Raw genomic sequence first — 17,887 nt, 5'->3', positions numbered from 1 at the left:
AAACCTACATTTTTTATTAAATTATTTAAAAAATACTTAAAACCCCCAAATTCATGTTTTTAGATTTTTTCTGATCCATGTACATGAAGACCTGTCTGGGTGAACAGCATTAAGGCAATACCATAGGTGGAAGTGGGTAAACATTCCAGGACATACGTGACACACACATACTTTCCGCTTTATAGGTAGAGATGACAGCTGCTCAAAGTCAGATTACTAGCTAGTTTGGCTTGAGCGGGCCTTTTAACATGCCATGAAAGCTGCTTGACCATTATAGGATCTCAACACTTTATTTATTTATTTACAATATTTATATACCTAATCTAAAATAGATTAGCACAGGGATAAAGCCTCTCTCTTCTGGTAAGATTGTGGGTAAGGACATCTATCATGCAATACAGAAAGTTCTGTCTGGGGGTAAAATAAGAAGCCTTTGGTTTAATCTAGCTGTCGCCTTATTCTGCAATCATGCAATTCTCAACCCTGGATTTTATCCAGTGTTAGTCCTACTTAGAGTAGACCCACTGAAATTAATAGTAGTCATGACTAACTGAAGTCCCGTTCATTTCAATGGGTCTGCTCCAAGTAACACTGGATACAACCCCCTATGTTTGCAACACAATCTGAAGGCAGCCGTGGCATAAGCGTGGGAGAAATGGAGGGGGACGCGTTAACCCTTCCGCTGCCCACTGCTTCCCCCCTCTTTGCAACCTATCCCCCACTGCTTTCCTCCCCAGCCTGCTTCTTTCTCCAGTATTGTTCTCAGGTGCCTGGGAAGGAAGATTAAGTACCCTCTCTTACCTGGTGGGAATCTACACTGATGTTATTCTAACGTTTTGAATGGGTTACTGTGACGCACAGCGTCACATGACCCTGGGTCTCCAACGTTGTAAATGAGTTGTACTTACTGGTTCTATTTCTTAGTTGCAGCACGGCTACAGATTCATGTGCCTCCTTCTACCGGTAATTTTCCTCTTCCTCTTCTCTGAGAGTAGCAGAGCTGCTGGGTTTGCTCCGCCCACTTCCTGTTCTCCTTCCTTCGCCCCATTTGCTATCTTATCTGCTACAGCAGATAAATCACATCAGCGTTATACTGTGCAATCACTGACAATTGCATGCAAAGGACTCAGAAGTTTTCCACTTTAGAATCTGCTTTTATTGTGAAGTACTCCCGTGCATCCTGCCTTAATTGTGCTCCTTTTGCAAAAGATTCGCCCGAGCCACTGCTTGTGGGCACAGGAGCAGGATTTTAAACAAATGCTTACATCTGCGTAAGCTTTATAGATAAAGACACCAAAATTGGCACAGTAATTCAAATACCAAATTTTAATCGAATTGGGTCATCAGTTGATTTTTTATGATTTTTTTTTTAACATTTCCCCCCTCTTTGCAAAGGAGCTGAGGAGCGCTCAAAGGAGCACAGTAGCTCCGTGCAGGAAAATTAACAAGGGTCTCTGCTCCCAGTCCAAAACTCACGACCAGCGGGGCTTAAATGGTGTGTTTGAAATAATCTCAACAGCTGGGGCTGCTGCTAAAACTTTTCAACTTGGTCACCCATCCAAACCCTGACCAGACCCAGCCCATCTTAGCTTCAGCAAAGTGGCTGGCTCCTATGCATTCAGGCTATTCCCAGGGACTTGTATTAAGATGTTTTGGGAGGGAGTTTGTGTGTGCTTATGACTATTGCTGGCTAGGAACGAGGCAGGAAGTGGGCGGAGCAAACCGAGCAGCTCTGCTTACTCTCAGAAAAGAGGCAGAACGGAAAGGCTTGAACAATGTGCCCTAAAGTACCGTTGCAGCTAAACGTAAGTCATGCTAGTGTGCCCTGTGATACAGAGAACCGATACAGAGAACTACGTTAGAAAGGGACACTAGCAACGTTATAAGACTAGTGTAGATCCTGCCGCTTCTCCCCTGACAAATGCCCACGCCCACCCACCTTCCTGTTACCAAGTTTGTTGCATTCACATGGAACTACTGCCTTTGGGCAAATCTGGGCCTGCAAGATTCCATACCAGGATCAGGGGGTTGGCCCCTTTCCGAATGTCCACGCCGGCTTCGCAATTGGAGTGAATGTTGTTTTCTGCAATCAAGCCGCCAGCACCAAGGCGCAGAAATATCCCTGAGGTCTTGCAGTGGTGAATGTCATTCTTCAGCATGATGATCTAAAAGGGAGAAGAAACAAACAAAAAAAATGAGTCAATTTTATTTATAGGAATAGATCCAGGATGTCAAGCGTGGTGTAGCGGCTAGAGTGTCGGACTGGGAGCCGGGAGATCCGGGTTCTAGTCCCCACTCGGCCATGGAAGCTCACTGGGTGACTTTGGGCCAGTCACAGACTTTCAGCCCAACCTACCTCACAGGGTTGTTGTGAGGATAAAAATGGAGAGGAGTAGGGTTAGTTATGCTGCGTTGGGTTTCTTGGAGGAATAAATAAATACATAAACAAATAATACAAGCATAAATTCTGGTAACACTGAGGCCAATGTGTGTCAGTCTGAGCCGGTGTAATCAATGTCACGGCTATGAGCTACAATGCAGGATGTCCCTGATTCAAACTTTGTCTCTGCAACAAAGTCATCAGCGTTGTTCTCTCCATCGCAGCCCTACATCTGCCTACTTTGCACGGCTACTGTAACGGCTGCGACAAGATTACCTTTACAATGCACTTTGAACCCTCAGGAGCACACTACAAGTTAAGGCAGCCTTTCCCAACCTCACGCCCTCCATCTGTGTTGGACTATAACAACACACCTTCCACAACTGGATTCCTGCACTGAACAGGAAGCTGGACTCGAAGGCCTAAGTGGCCCCTTCCAACTCTGAGACCCTGTTCAGACAACATGCTAAGCCATAGTGCTTAAACATTGGCTTAGCGTGTCGTGTGACCCATATCTAACCATAGTGGCTACATAACCATGGTTTAAAAAAGCTCACTAACCATTTGCTGCAAAAGCGTTAGTGGCTTAACCATGGCTTAGCGTGTTGTCTGAACAGGCCCTACAATTCAATTCCTCAACCAGCAATGCTTGATGGGGCATGCAGGGAGTTGTAGTCCAACATTGCTAGAGGGCACCAGGTTGCAGAAATCTGAGTTCGGACATAATCCTATGCATGTTTAAACAAAAACAAAAAAAAATGTTCTACAATTCCCAGTGTGCCCTCTAGCAGAATTACTTCCCCGTAACCTGCCCCCCTGGCCCAGCAAAGGCTGAGCAGAAAGAGGCGAAGTTAGCTAGAGCAACAAAACATGAAGAGAGATGACAGGCAGACTCCCCGTGGGTGGATGCTTTAGGCACACAACATGAGTTTGTTTCTTGGACCACACTAGCAGTTTTATTGCACACAGAGCACACAGTTTGGAAATGACCGATCTACTGAGCAAGAGAAAACGCACCCTCCCTAGAAGCGTAATCTACACAGGTTGGCAAAAACTGGGGTTGGGGGTAGGGGGAGAAACCAGCAGGAGACTCTTTAAATCCTGCCATCGTTTTATTTGAGCAAATAAGTGGTTTAAATATTCATGCATATAATTCTTTTCCAGTCAAATAAACCTTTTAAACCCCTGTCTGACAAGCGGAAAGAAACAAATCCACAAATTGCAATATTCTCGCCTTGGCGAGCACCGCATATCAAAGATGATAATTAAATTACAGCTCCTTTATTTGCTCATTTGAAAAGGTGGCTCCCCCCCGCCGCATCAGTTAATTAAAATGCAGAAGACCGGTGTGTGTGTGTGTGTAAGACGGTTGTATTCCTCTCCCTATTAGTCACTCGCCACTGACCTGGCATGGAGGTCAGGCTCCAGTCAGAATACTAAGCCTGGCTATCCGGCATATTAACAAAAAAATACCAACTTTATCCCAATAATAACAGCCTGACAGGTGTTTACAACTGTCTTATCTTTCACTGCGATGGATTGACTTTGGGGGGCTTACAGAGGCCAGCTTCCCAGCTTCCCTGATGGTATCCTCTAGCCTAGAAATATAGCCAACAAGGCACGCAGGGACTGGCTACTAACCAACCAGTTCATTTGGGCATGCAATCAGCTTGAGGTCTGAAAAGCCAGTGCTGTATGGGTCTTTTATGGAACCGCACACTTCAGCTAACCATTGATACCCATGACAATGATCTAGGACAATGGTTCCCAATCGGTGGTCCGCAGACCCCAGGGGGTCCACGTAACCCACCCAGGGGGTCCACGGCACCATTCACATATTAGCTCTGCAAGGTCCGCATTTTAATAAAAGAAAACACGCCGTCTCCCGCGCTCCGTTTGCTTCGACGGTGGCGTCATGCGCGAAAGCACCTGTGTGATTTAGCAACTAGCTTCAGAGATTACTTCCCTGCACCTAATCCTGAAAACTCATGGAGAAGGAATCCTTTTGAATGTGGTGATGTACAACTCACAACTCTGTCTGCGGAAGAGCAAGATGCACTTGTTGACGTGACTTGTGATGGTTCATTGAAATCATCTTAATCACCCACATGTTTAGTTTTTTAATGGTTTTTAATGCTTTATGTGTGTATGTTCTGTGTTTCAGAATTTTAAATTTTGTATACTAGTTTTTATCTTAATTTTAGAATTTCTGTGAACCGCCCAGAGAGCCCTGGCTATGGTGGTGGTATATAAGTGTAATAAATAAATAAAATAAATAAATAAAATAAATATTTTTCAAAGAATATAGACTGGACCAATTCTGGGTGAAGGTTTTTCCTGATTATAAGAAGTTAGGTGAAAAAGCTTTGAAACATCTAGTTCCCTTTTGTTCCACATATCTTGGTGAGCAAACATTTTCGACATTTTGTTATATGAAGAACAAGTACAGAAATCGGTTTGATGTTGATCCAGATTTGAGATTAAAAGTAGGAAATATTGAACCGGATGTGGAAGGGATTGTTCAGGAGAAAAAGAGGCATGATTTCTCCCATCACATTTAGGTTTAGTAGCTGCTCGACAGGTCACAATTTGTTCATTTGTAAACCAGACGTTAGTAAAATTAAATTCGGCTTTATATTCCTAACTAAATCATTGTCATTTTTGCGTGGTAATATCACAAATATCACCAATTTTATGGTCTGTTTTTTAGTATACCTAAAATCCTTTGCTTATTAGGGGCCACTCCTTATTTTCTCCAAAAAATTGCTTCGCACAGGTAACTACCATAGAGATAACAAAATTTTCAAAAGTAGGGGGTCCCTGGCTTGGCATTTGAAAAACAAGGGGTCCGCAGTACTTAGCTATTTGGGAACCACTGATCTAGGACATGGATGGACAAAGCACCCACCACCCCAGGCCGTATTTTTTTTCTTTTTAAAAAAGGGGATAAAAGGTTCATTCTAAGCCTACAGAGGGTTTGAATGAACACATTTGACCGGGTTCAGATGACATTCTAAGCCATGGTGGTTAAGCATTTTGAGCTAAACATTATGGCTTAGCATGTCATGAACCATTCCTAACCATGGTGGCTACATAACCACGGTTTAAACACGCTCACTAAGCATTTGCTGCAAAAGGGTGAGCGGCCTAACCATGGTGTAGCGTGTCGTCTGAACAGGCCCATTTAGCTTGCTTTGCTCCCTTCCGCCTTTTTTGTGGTGCGGGGGCAAGCAAAGGGTGTGTGCGAGGCCCAGGGTGGGTCCAGGGGAGGAAATTGGGACCCCAGACTTCTCAAAGTTATTCAAAGTCATCTAGAGCCTCCATCTACAGGGGCAGTGTACCTCTGAACACCAGATGGTAGAGACAAGTAGGGGGCTGTCATGTTCTGCTTCCGAACACTGATCTCGTTGGAAATACTGGTCCCAGAGGCTTGTAAAGCTGGTCCCAAAGAGGAGACTAGCATCAGAACTCCCAATTGTTCTCCAGCTCAGATTGTGATCTGAGCCAGAACAAAATTATTATTATTATTATTATTATTATTATTATTTACATTTATATACCGCCCCATAGCCGAGGCTCTCTGGGTAGTTTACATAGGATAAAACCACTTAAAAACAATATACACAAATTTAAAATCATAAAAACACGCAATTTAAAACCACAAAAACAAACCCAGGCTAATTACATATTGCTAAATGCCTGGGAGAAGAGAAAAGTCTTGACCCGGTGCTGAAAAGATAACAATGTTGGCACCAGGCAGGCCTCTTCAGGGAGATTGTTCCACAATTGGGGGGCCACCACTGAAAAGGCCCTCTCCTTTGTTGCCATCCTCTGAGCTTCCCTTGGAGTAGGCACCCGGAGGAGGGCCTTAGATGTTGAGCACAGTGTACGGGTAGGCTCATGTCGGGAGAAGCATTCCATCAGGTAGTGTGGTCCCAAGCCATGTAAGGCTTTATAGGTTAAAACCAGCGCCTTGAATTGGGCTCGGAAACATACAGGCAGCCAATGCAAGCGGGCCAGAGTGGGTCTTATATCCCACTCGAAATCAGCCAGCCCCCACCTCAAGCCCCCAGCTTGCATCCAGCCAGCTCCCTTCCAATTCACACCAATACTCCATTCACGCATCCCCAACCTACCAAGTGGCAACACACACACACACACCCAGTAAAGTGGAAGGGAACATGACTGGCTCTTCTCATGTTACCTTTGCCCAGCCTATACTAGCAACCTCACAAGGTTGTTGTGAAAGTAAAAGAGGGAGGAAAAAGAAGGATAGATGCTGCACAAGCGCCTTGGAGGAAGGTTGGGATAAAAATGTAATGATTAGAACACAGTATATAAAGACCTCTTCCCAACCCACACCTTTCCTCCTTACCCTGGCTCTCTTTCTCCCTCATCTTTTTTTTAACAGCTTTTAAAATATCATTGCCCACATAACGAATTGTTATGCTCAGCTACAGAACATCCTTCAAGCCAAACTTAAAGCACTTACACAAAACAAATCTATTTCCTAGCACTGAAAAACGTCCTCAAAATAAGTCCTCAACAAGCCTTTTTTCTAAGATTGCCCAAGCAAAACTAAAGAGGGTTTTCAATTTTGCCGTGCTTCAAGTGCAATTCAGTCCCAGACTGGCTATGATTAAAGGTGCAATGAAATAAGCAGGATTTTTGCTATTCATGCCCCACTATTGTCAGAGTTGCAGCCTCCCTCCCTTTCAAGTTTATTCTCCACACTTTGCACTTCGAGGAGGCAATCCAACCTTTTAGAATAGGGAAGAAATTACACAAAAGCTGAGTAACCACCAAATGACCGACTAGTGAAATGGGGAAGAAGGTGTAGCCATCTGGAACCCCAGAGAATAGGTAATTCTTATTCCCAGTTTACAGGTGGGGAACTGAGGCTGAGGGAAAGTATGCCATGCATGCCCATCAAAAGCTGTACCTGCAGCTGGGTTGGGACCCCAGGCGGGCTGGGAATTCTAAAGTATCAAACCCACAGGAAGTAGTGCCACCTATTCAGTGGGACGTGATCATTCCCTACACAGTCCATGGCAAAGAAAGTTGTTTTTGTTTTTGCAGGTACAGCTTTTGATGGGCATGCATGGCATACTTTCCCTCAGCCTCAGTTCCCCACCTGTAAACTGGGAATAAGAATTACCTATTCTTCACTTCATAGGTTGCTTATTATAGGGTAACCATATGAAAAGGACAGGGCTCCTGTATCTTTAACAATTACATAGAAAAGGGAATTTCAGCAGGTGTCATTTGTATATATGGAGAACCTGGTGAAATTCCCTCTTCATCACACCAGTTAAAGCTGCAGGTGCCCTGCCCTCTTTTAAATCTGGTTACTCTAGTATAGCTCCTGCAGCTTTAACTGTTGTGATGAAGAGGGAATTTCATGAGGTTCTCCATATATACAAATCATCCCTGCTGAAATTACCTTTTCTATGCAACTGTTAAAGATACAGGAGCCCTGTCCTCCTTTTCATATGGTCACCCTATTTATTAATTAGAATCATAGAATAGTAGACTTGGAAGAGGCCTATAAGGCCATCGAGTCCAACCCTCCACTCAATTAATTATTATTACATTTATTTATTATTTATTATTATTACAACCACCCAGGGAGCTTCGGCTATTGGGCGGTATAAAAATGCAATAAATACTAAATAATAATAATTTATATCCCACCTTTTCCACTCTTGGAAGGAACCCAAGGAGGCTTAAATGGTCCTTCTCCCCTCCATTTTATTTTCACAACAACCCTGTGAGGTAGGTTAGGCTGAGAGTCAGTGACTGGCCCAAAGACACCCAGGGAGCTTCATGGCTAAGTGGGGCCTAGAACCTGGGTCCCGCATGTCCCAGTTGAACACTCTAACCACTACACAGCAATCAATGAGGCACCGATCATTGTTTCCGTTGTACACTATCCGTCCACCTGTCCAGGTCTTGTGAATGCAAACAAAAACAAACAAATGGGAATCCAAACTCTGAAATGTACGCCCATGTAAACAAAGTTTCCATTTCAGGTCAAAGCGTATCTTTAAAAAACAAGAATCAAACTCCCCACTCACTCCCGTTCCCCTTTCCTCCTCTCTTCGAAGCGAGGGAGCAGCAAATCATTGACTTGGAACGCGAGGCTGAAAGCACTGCAGAAAAATGCAGGGGTAATCGCATGGCATTGCACCTGGGAACAATCGCTAGGTAATGAACAGCACACAAACTCCCACTTAATGTTTCACTCAAAAGCAAAGCCACACAGCCGCCTCACGCTGAAGGATGCCGCCTCGGTTCAGCTTCCGCCCCTTTCCACAGAAAATGTGCCAAGAAACAAATACATCGACAAGACAAAACCATGTTTGGCTCCTGTTGAACGATCAGCAGAGACCAGTCTCCTTATTTCCAGTGCTTGTTTATAGTACAGCATTCGCTGGATCAAGGCCTCTTCAACAGCCTGCCTGGCGTACAGCGCAAGCGATTAATGTGGCCCAGATATGGTTTCTACATACGCAGGAACCCCGACCGCCTGGCTAGTTTGCTTCAGACCCACATTATGCTTTGAATCATTACGATCCTAAACCCCCATCAGCTCCCTTGGCAAACAGTCAGAGGCAAAGGTTTTGTTTTCTTAAAAGGCCAGGGAAGGTTGCTAAGAGAGGAATAGCAGCACTCTCCTCACAGGCTTTAAGACCTAGCCATGCATTGTTACAGACGCCATAAATCTTGCACTGCTACTCATATATCTTCCCCAATCCCTTCCGAAGCCACCCTGACTGGACTTCTGAATTCTCCTGAGTGGAAACAGCAACCAAGGCTCCCACAGCACTGTCTTTGTCCCCAGACACCATCTCTTAGGAAAGACACACGTAGCTCCTTCTGAGCTGACTAAGGCCTAATCTACACCAAGCAAGATATTCCACTATGAAAGCGGTATATAAAAGACAGGAGCCGCACTACTGCTTTATAGCGGTATTGAAGTGTACTGACAACTGTTGGGGCCCATTGACACATACCATATACCGCTTTCATAGCGTTATATCCTGCTTGGTGTGGCTCCTGCCTTTTATATACCGCTTTCATAGTGCAATATCCTGCTTGGTGTAGGTTAGGCTGTCACTTTTGTGTGGTGGACTTTGCGAAAGAGCCCCAATGTAGTTAAGTTCTTGGGCTGGGGCACACATGACATGACACGAGGAGAGAAATGGAAGTTTCATAAATTGGCCTCACAAGAGACCTGAAGAGAGAAAAATCTCTTTCTTTTGATATTCGACTTCAAAGATGGCTGTGTGAAAGCAGCTCTTGAGCCAGGTTTTCACAAAGGCCCTGTTCAGAAGACACCTTAAACCACGGTTTTAAGCCAGAAAGCTGAGCAGTGTTCAGAAGACACCTTAAACCATGGCTTTAACTACGGTGAATAAAGCTTTTTGCCTTAGTCACTGTGGTTAAAGCCTTGGTTTAAGGTGTCTTCTGAACATGGCCTGGCTTTCTGGCTTAACCACCATGGTTAAAGCCATGGTCTAAGATGTATTCTGAATGGGGCCAGTGTCTTACTCACCAAACTAAAGGCAGCTTGACTGGGGCCCAAGAACCCCCTGCTTTTGCTGCTTACAAAAATGGGTGTTGGGAGATGTGAGCATGCTTTTCTTCTTGATAGGGCTGGTGTCAAGGGTAGGCATGGTCAGGCACTTATCATGGGCCCACAGTTCAATAGGGGCCCACTGTCAAGAACCCCCTTGAAGTGTTCCTCCTCTTCACTGTCGCAGCCTACCTCTCGCTCTGGCCCAGACAACAATGGTGGTGAGAAGGAGCAGCAGATCCCGCTGCCTACTTGGCTCACTGGCTTTCTGCCTGTCAATCAAGCAAGTACTATCAATAATAACTATGACCCTGGTCAGACGACAAGCTAAGCCATGGTGGTTAAGCATTTTGAGCTAAGTATTATGGCTTAGTGTGTTGTGTGAACCATTACTAACCATGGTTGTTACATAACCACGGTTTAAACACACTCGCTAACCATTTGCTGCAAAAGCCTTAGTGGCCTAACCATGGCTTAGTGTGTTGTCTGAACAGGCCTATCGAGAAGGAGGAACAATAGCAGCTAGGGACAATGGCAGTGAGAAAGTAGGCTCACTGAAGGATGGGGCTTGCCCGAGAACGCTCAAAAACCTTGAGCCAGCACTGATTCTGGGGAAGGGTGAAGAAGCTATAGAAGTCAACTTTCTAGTAATCTCAGTTTTCTGTTTCTGTTTTAAAGCAAGTTTCTAACCGTTGTATTTACATTTATTAATGAATGTGTGAAGATATCCTGGCAAATGTATGGGTGACGCAGGCTGACATTTCTAACCATCAGGAGATGCAGGGTAAGATTTCCAATGGTCCCAAAGGTGGGGCTTCAGTACCCTTCAGAGGTCATCACCCCTCCCCATGATTAGCAGAGCCATACAAAATCAGGGAAAGAATGCAAATTAGCATAATTTGCACAATTTATACAGGCTGCAGAATTTAGCTTGGGGAAAAATATCAAGACTTATTAGCCTCCAGCTATGTAACAACTTGTTTGAAGAAAGCCTGGTCTGGGAGAGATTAGAAGGTTGACATAAAATGTCCACAACTATTTATTGGCACAAAGCTCAGGGCTGTTAAGATGTCAGCCTTAAAAGGACAAATTTCGCTGAACACCACTGGGGGAGTTTAACCATGGCATGCAAGGTTCGCTCTCCGTCTTTTACGGCACCTTACTGTTTTGTATGCATCGCACGGCATAGGTCAAGTCCCTGAAGATGCTCCCTTCCACTCTGGCTTGGCCCTGGGAACAAAGGAAGACTCCGCCCTTTCCGTCCCTGAAAAGGCACTTCCGAATGAAGCACCCTTGCACAGAGTTGGCAAGCGACTGGGCCTCTTTATCTTTGGCCAACTCCTGAGGCAGCGTTTTTAGTTCATAGTCATTCTGGAGGGTCGTGAGCCCGTTGGTTTGAGGCCGGCCGTGAATCACTTTGGCCAGCATGTGGCTCAGGCTATGGGCCTGGTAAGGCAACTTGTACATCGACTCGTCGTCACCCTCGTTCTCGCTGCTGACACTCAGTTCGCTGTCGCTGGAATCTGTGTCCATGGTCACGGCCTCCTCTTTCTGTGCTGGGTTAAGGCTTCCGGCAATGTCGTTCTCCTTCTCGCAACCTCTCTTTGGCACTGCTTGAGTCTGTGAAATGGGGAACGTGTTACTGGGGTCCCCACCTACCACAATTTCACAGGTCCTTGCACTGCTCACCGGCAGGTGGCCCCGGCTTTCACACTTCGGCACACCGTAAATGGGCGGCTCCGGCATCTGCAGCAGGACAGAGCGAGACTTTGCCAACGTGGCCAAGTATTTGCAGGCCCAGTTCCTGTCCAAAGATGGGCAACCTTCTACTGTCACAGAGGCGTTTTCGCTCCCAAGAAACTCGCAGTTTTCCACGAGACAGATGGCCACGCTATGGAAACTGATGCTGGACTGGTTGAAAGTGCAGAATTTCACCTGGCAAGTTCCCGGGGCGTGAATCTGGAGCTGGCTGTTCTCAAAGTTGCAGTTGTCAAACTGGACGTGACCCGAGGTCGTCTAAGGGCAAAGAAGGAAACCGGATCAACCCATTTTATGGTAACAAACATTGCAAGATCAAGTAGGAAAATTGAAGGATCAACAATTGTCTGCAACTTTCTTTTTCCTGGTGGTCCTAAGGCATAACCTTGCTTCTCCACACCATCTTAAGACTCTGACTGTACAGACATCCTGACTTCAACATCCAATCAGCCTTATTTCTCCCCCACTAACCTGCTTTTTGTAACATCGTGCCTAATGAAGACAAGTGTGTTTTTTGTACACACTGCAAGAGATCCCAAAGAAATCCAAGAGAGAGCCTGACTTCAACTAGACACATGATCTCCCAGTTCACTCTATGCCTTCTAGCTGTGTGGAGGGGAGTGTGGGAGCAGGGCTGGGCAGAGGGGGGCGGGCAGTGGGGCCAGTTGGCATGGGCCTACGATTTTGAGGGGGGCCTACTCCGAGTCCCCCTGGTAGAGGCAAAGGGGGACCCTTTGGTAAAGATTCGTTACGAAGTAGCTCTCCTGTGAGTGAGCAGTACTGACTCCATTTTGAGACAGCCAAAAAGCCAAGGTGTCTTCACCTCCCATCTCCAGCCTTTTTTCTGTTGCTGTCGATGAATTTGCCCAAAGAAAAGCACATAAAGCATTTCTGAATGTGAAGAAGTGATGTCTTATATACATCTTGAATAAAAGTGCTTGCCATTACACGTTTTATAAATCGTTCTAGTTCTTATGTATTTAGAACTGATTAAAAAATACTTAATGAGCAGTTTGAAATGGGGCCTACATTTCCCATCTGGCCTGGGCCTATTACCAGCTTTGCCCGGCCCTGTGCCAGAGGGAGCACATGGCTAAAGCATGCTCCCAACCTAACCCTGGGTACGAATCAAGTATCGGTTCTGCACCAGGGCCAGCCCCTGAAATGGAAATCACCGTGCTCTTGGGCAGCTCTCATTCCATTCCCAAAAACAGCCTTCCCCGACCTGGCACCTACCAGATGTGTTGGCCTACAACTCCCATCATCCCCAACCATGTTGGGAGTTATAGTCCAACCCCTATGGAGGTCGCTGGGTTGGGAAAGGCTGCTTTCACACTTGCACAAGAGAACCTCCAGGTGGATCGTGCCCCTTGCTTCAGATCAACCTCTCTCCCACCCTGTCCCAAGATTCACTGTTTGGCCTGAACAGATTGGTAGCGTTCTCGACCGTGTTCACACTCACCTTATAGACAACTGGCGTGAACCAAGCAGGCATGAACACCAAATTGCATAACCTCATGGTTGGACAGTGCTGGTCAAAGCTCACCAGGAGAGCCACATCGCCCAGTTTGCCCCTGCCCATAATTTCCACGGGGGCCTTGAGGAAGATCTCACTCTGCTCCTCGTACACCCCGGGCAGCAGCACGATCCTGTCGTAGCCGCTGGCCGACAGCAAGGCACTCCTCAGGTTGTCAAACTCACAGCCGGGCCCGACGCAAAGGACGCGCCGGTCCTTTTTCCTTCGGAACAGGTAGAAGCAGTTGGAGGATTCAAGGTCTTGGCTGTTCTTGGTCCAGGTTTTGGAAGCGAGATAATGCTGTTTGAAGGCTTCCCTCCACGACCAGGGCTCCACGTCAGGCTGGTTGGGCCAGTTGGGATGCCTGCATTCGATGCAGCCCAGGCACAGCTGCCGCCACCGGGTGTTGTCCAGGCTGAGGATGAGCTCGTACCACGCTCTGCACACCAAGCTGCAGCGGCCGAGGTCAGGCAGGCGCAAGTAGGAGAGAATCAGACGCCAAAGTTCCAGTGGGAGGCCACTGATCTCCATAGCCGCCTATGAACGACGGGGCACAAAGACCAGGATTAAAAAGAACATCAGCCTTCTAATACATCACTCTGCACTTTAATAGAACACGTTCCGCTTCGGCCTTTTAAAAAGAGATGTACAAGGCACACTCATTAGACTTCGGGGGGACCCCTCCTGCGGTTCAATCCAACTTCCATGGTTCCGCAGATTGCCACGGTCCCTTCCCCTTCAACCACTGATCATTTGGTGGTTTCCTGGCTCCCCCCCCCTCCATTCTGTAATGCCTCTCCTAAGGCTTACTTACTGGAAGTAAGAGCTTTAAACTACAATATGATGGTTTTTATTTATTTATTTGGCATTTTGGTCCTGTTCTTTGCCTTCAACCCCACCTACCACTAGAATGCGGCTCCCTGAGAGTGAAGACGAGGATGAACTTGGGGGACACTACCACAAAATGTAGTGATGGCCACCAATTTGAATGACTTTAAAAGGGAGTTGGATAAAGTCCTGGAGAAGCCTATCAATGGCTACCAGTCGTGACGGCTATGTGCTACCCCCAGTATCAGGAGCAAAACACCAGTTGCTGGGGAACATGGGTGGGAGGGTGCTGTTGCACCAGTGGCTTCCTGGTTGACAGTTGATTGGCCATTGTGTGAACAGAGTGCTGGACTAGATGGATCCTTGGTCTGATCCAGCATCAGGGCAGGGCTCTTCTTATGTCCTTACGACAGAAAATGGTAATTGTGATTGAGTTTCCAATGAGATCTCGTAAGGTCTTTCAAATTAACCTGAATGACAAGATACTTTGAATGACAATATCGTATACAATGCTTATATTCATGTCTCAATTCAACAACATGTTTTAGCACACATGTGACAGAATTGGAAGTTGGCTTTCCACCCCAACTTTGAGGCTGGTTCATGCACTCACTGCATCCGCTTATGCAGGTGGTGTATGTGCCCCTTGCACAATGCATATACAAGAATAGGCATTTTTCTTATCCTTAATAGAGGGAGAGGGGCAAAATCAAGCAAACCAAGCATACATTTGAAATGCTCATGTTACACATTGGGAGCAATAAGGAATCCATGGCCCTGAGATGGGTGGGTGGGTGTGCAATGGGGGGGAGGGCCTCCATTTCAGGATGAACCTTCCTGTGGGATCTCAACTCACATAACATTGCATCACAGAAATGCATTTCTCTCTTTGCGCTTTTGCACATTATAAATAGTCATAGCATTGTGTGTGGGACATTATTTCTGGAAATGCTGGCAGAGTCTGTGGCTATCAGTCACGTGAGCCTGAGCCAACAGAAGAGGCTTCTAGAATTCACACCAGCTTCTGAAATGAGGATAATAACTGGACAGGCTCAAAATTAATTTAAAAGACAGGACAATCAGATCAAAACAGAGGCCTTTCCCCTGGACAAACTTCTACTTGCATTTGTTCACACCAGCTTATAAGCGATACAAAACTTTCCATGACTCCCTGATAAAAAGCTGGGTGTAAGTTACACAAAAAGGGACCTCCCCTTGTCCTCATCCCCCTTTATCCTCCCCACCCACCCCCCAAATCTTGTGGGGGGACTGTCTGGAGAAGTGGAGTGGGTGCATGTCTTTTGGTTTTTACCCCCAGAGGTTTAAACCAGGCCGAGCAGATCTTTTGAATGATAGGCAAATACTTTAAATGAATTCGACTTGAAAATATTTACATGCTAGATGTAGGATCCATGGCTTTCAGGGACCCTGGTCAAGAGAACTTCAATGGACTAAATGGGGTGATGGGGTGTGCAAAAACAAAACAAAAACCCCAGAGACTTCTACATGAGTCATCCAGGCAAACAACCCAATCCACACACCAATTTTTTTTTAAAAAAAAATGCACCATCTTCCAACGTTTCACGGTGTTACTAAAGGGTAGCCCCACCATTTCCCATCAAAAACAACAGGATTCTTGTGCCTCCTTAAAAGACCAACACATTTATTATGGCACAAGGCAAACTTTTGTGGACTGGAGTCCATATCTTCTGCCCCAGTTTCAAGAACTACCTACACAAGACCACACGATATTCTGAATTAGTCCAACTAATTAAGTTGGTTTAATGTATGCAATTGAATGGTGTGGTAGAAATTCCCATATAGGGCCTGTTCAGAAGACACCTTAAACCCTGCTGGTTAAGGCTTTTGGTTAAGTAGCATGGTTTAAGGTGTCTCGTGCGATGTGTTTTGCGAAACCCTGCTCACTCACGAATCACAGTCGGGCTGTCTGAAGCAGGGGCTAGTGGCTCTAACTGTGGCTTAAAGTGCTGTGTGCGACAGCATGGCTTGTGGTTAGTGCTAAGCCCAGAGAGCCAGGTTTCGCTAACCACAGAGCCTGAAGTGTTGTCTGAACAGGCCCGTAAACAAACAAAAACTCCCAGTTCATCTAGAGGTATGTATTATAACTGTGCAAAATGAAACCCAACCTTTTGTTATCCGAACTGCAAGTACAAGGTAGTTGATAGGAAAACAAATTACGACTAAAAGGAAAGGAAAGATCACGAAAACCCTTTGCTTAGGTTTTTGCTACCTTCCTACAGCCACATCAGTGGATCAATCCCCGCTGGCCTCCTCTGGCCCAAACTAAGTGAGGCGGGTGGAAATCGAAGGCAAGCTGAAAGTTGTATGGACTTCCCTAATAAAACCCTCATCCGGATTTCTTTAAACACTTTAATTAACGCCTTCACTGTAGTGAAACCGTTGCTATCTAGATTTCCTGTTTCCTCCTTGCAGCCGCCTAAAGAAAGAAGCAAGCCCTCTTCCAGCATTCGTAAACCGCGAATATGTATGAATGCGCTGAACATACTAAAACGGGTATTTTTTTATTAACTCCTGTGTTGTAATAAATTAATATAAATTAATATAACAACCCCAACAATCTTGCCACAGATGCAATATACCTTCGTTGCACTGAAAAATGTTGCACTGAAAAATGTTCTGAATATAAATTACGGAGATCATGCTAAAATGTTGGGGTGCCCATGGTGTTTCTCTGCCCCCTCCCCACATCATTATATTGGGAAACGATGCTCTGGCCACAAAGAAACATGCCCCCGACCCCACCCCACCCCACCCCACAACGTGCCGGGAACAAAAGCGCACCCGCGTTAGCCAGCCAGTACACGTTTTGCACCCCGATCCTATCCGTGTTTCCTCCACGATCTCCTTGCGTTGTATCTCGGTCTTTCCTCCCAAGGAGGCGACGGGTAATCCCGATCCAAAACTATTGCCCAGGAATAAAGAGAGAGAGAAAATCGCCCACCTTCTTCTGACCGATCTCATCTGCAGCGCTTAAGGGGATCGCGCGCCGCCAAACTTTCCCAGGGAAACGTGAGCCGAGGCTTGCACGGTGGCGGCGGCGGAGCCTCCAGAACCGAGGGCACCGCGACCCTTATTACGGCATATCCCAGCCGCCCCGCCTGGCCGCCTTCCAGCAGCACGGCCGGGCGAGCCAGCAGCAGGAAAACACCCTGGGATGGGAGCCCCTCCTCCGGGTTCCAGCGCGCACGGGCGTTCAGATCATAGAGATCTTCCCAGGGAAGGCAGGCGGAGGGGAAAAGAGAGCGAACATTTCCTCAGGATCTCCATCGTGACGATCACATGGTTACTGGGGATCCTGGAGGCGAGCCGGGAGGACGGGGCCGGCGGGATCGTCCAGGGTCTTACGCAGCCCAAGGCCGGCCACGTTTACTTACAAGTAAGCGGCATGGGTTTCGGTGGGTTTTCTTTCGATGTAATCCGGTTCCTGGTACTTCGAACCCCCATGGAACACCTTACTTCCAATTCGACCCGCATTGGGATGGGACTGTGGTGTTCCAAGCCTACGCGGGCATCCTCGGTTCAAGGGGGCTTGCGATTCCCAAGGAAGGGGGCGAGATTAGATGTAGGGACCGTGCAGGGCGATGTGGCTCAAGGTGGGCTCTCTTCCCTTGAAGCTTCATATTCCCAAATAAAAAAAGATCTCGAATCATACCTGTTCCCGTGGCTTTGCATTATTTATTTAATAAATGCATATGCAAAATGCGAGGTTCTGCAGGTGCAAAAATTTGATTTTCCTAATCTAACCCAGCCAGAGTGTATAGGGGTTGTTAGACCATAGGTGCAC

General features: G+C 46.4%; 1 protein-coding gene across 1 annotated transcript in view; it reads right to left on the bottom strand.

The window, feature by feature from the left end:
* Positions 1–17,086, bottom strand: part of FBXO10 (F-box protein 10) — a 37,342-nt gene extending 20,256 nt beyond the window's left edge. Inside the window, exons 1-4 of the mRNA XM_063129081.1 lie at positions 17,045–17,086; positions 13,180–13,770; positions 11,118–11,975; positions 2,016–2,165 (exon numbers count right to left, since the gene is read on the bottom strand). Coding sequence (XP_062985151.1) covers positions 2,016–2,165; positions 11,118–11,975; positions 13,180–13,764 — 1,593 coding nt within the window. The 5' untranslated portion in view covers positions 13,765–13,770; positions 17,045–17,086. The remainder of the gene's footprint in view (positions 1–2,015; positions 2,166–11,117; positions 11,976–13,179; positions 13,771–17,044) is intronic.
* Positions 17,087–17,887: the final 801 nt, after the last annotated feature.

This window comes from Elgaria multicarinata, chromosome 6 (genome assembly GCF_023053635.1).
Source record: "Elgaria multicarinata webbii isolate HBS135686 ecotype San Diego chromosome 6, rElgMul1.1.pri, whole genome shotgun sequence".
NCBI classification, from domain to species: Eukaryota; Metazoa; Chordata; class Lepidosauria; order Squamata; family Anguidae; genus Elgaria; species Elgaria multicarinata.
Note: the sequence above shows the minus strand (reverse complement) of the source record. Positions and strands in the feature narration are given on the sequence as shown.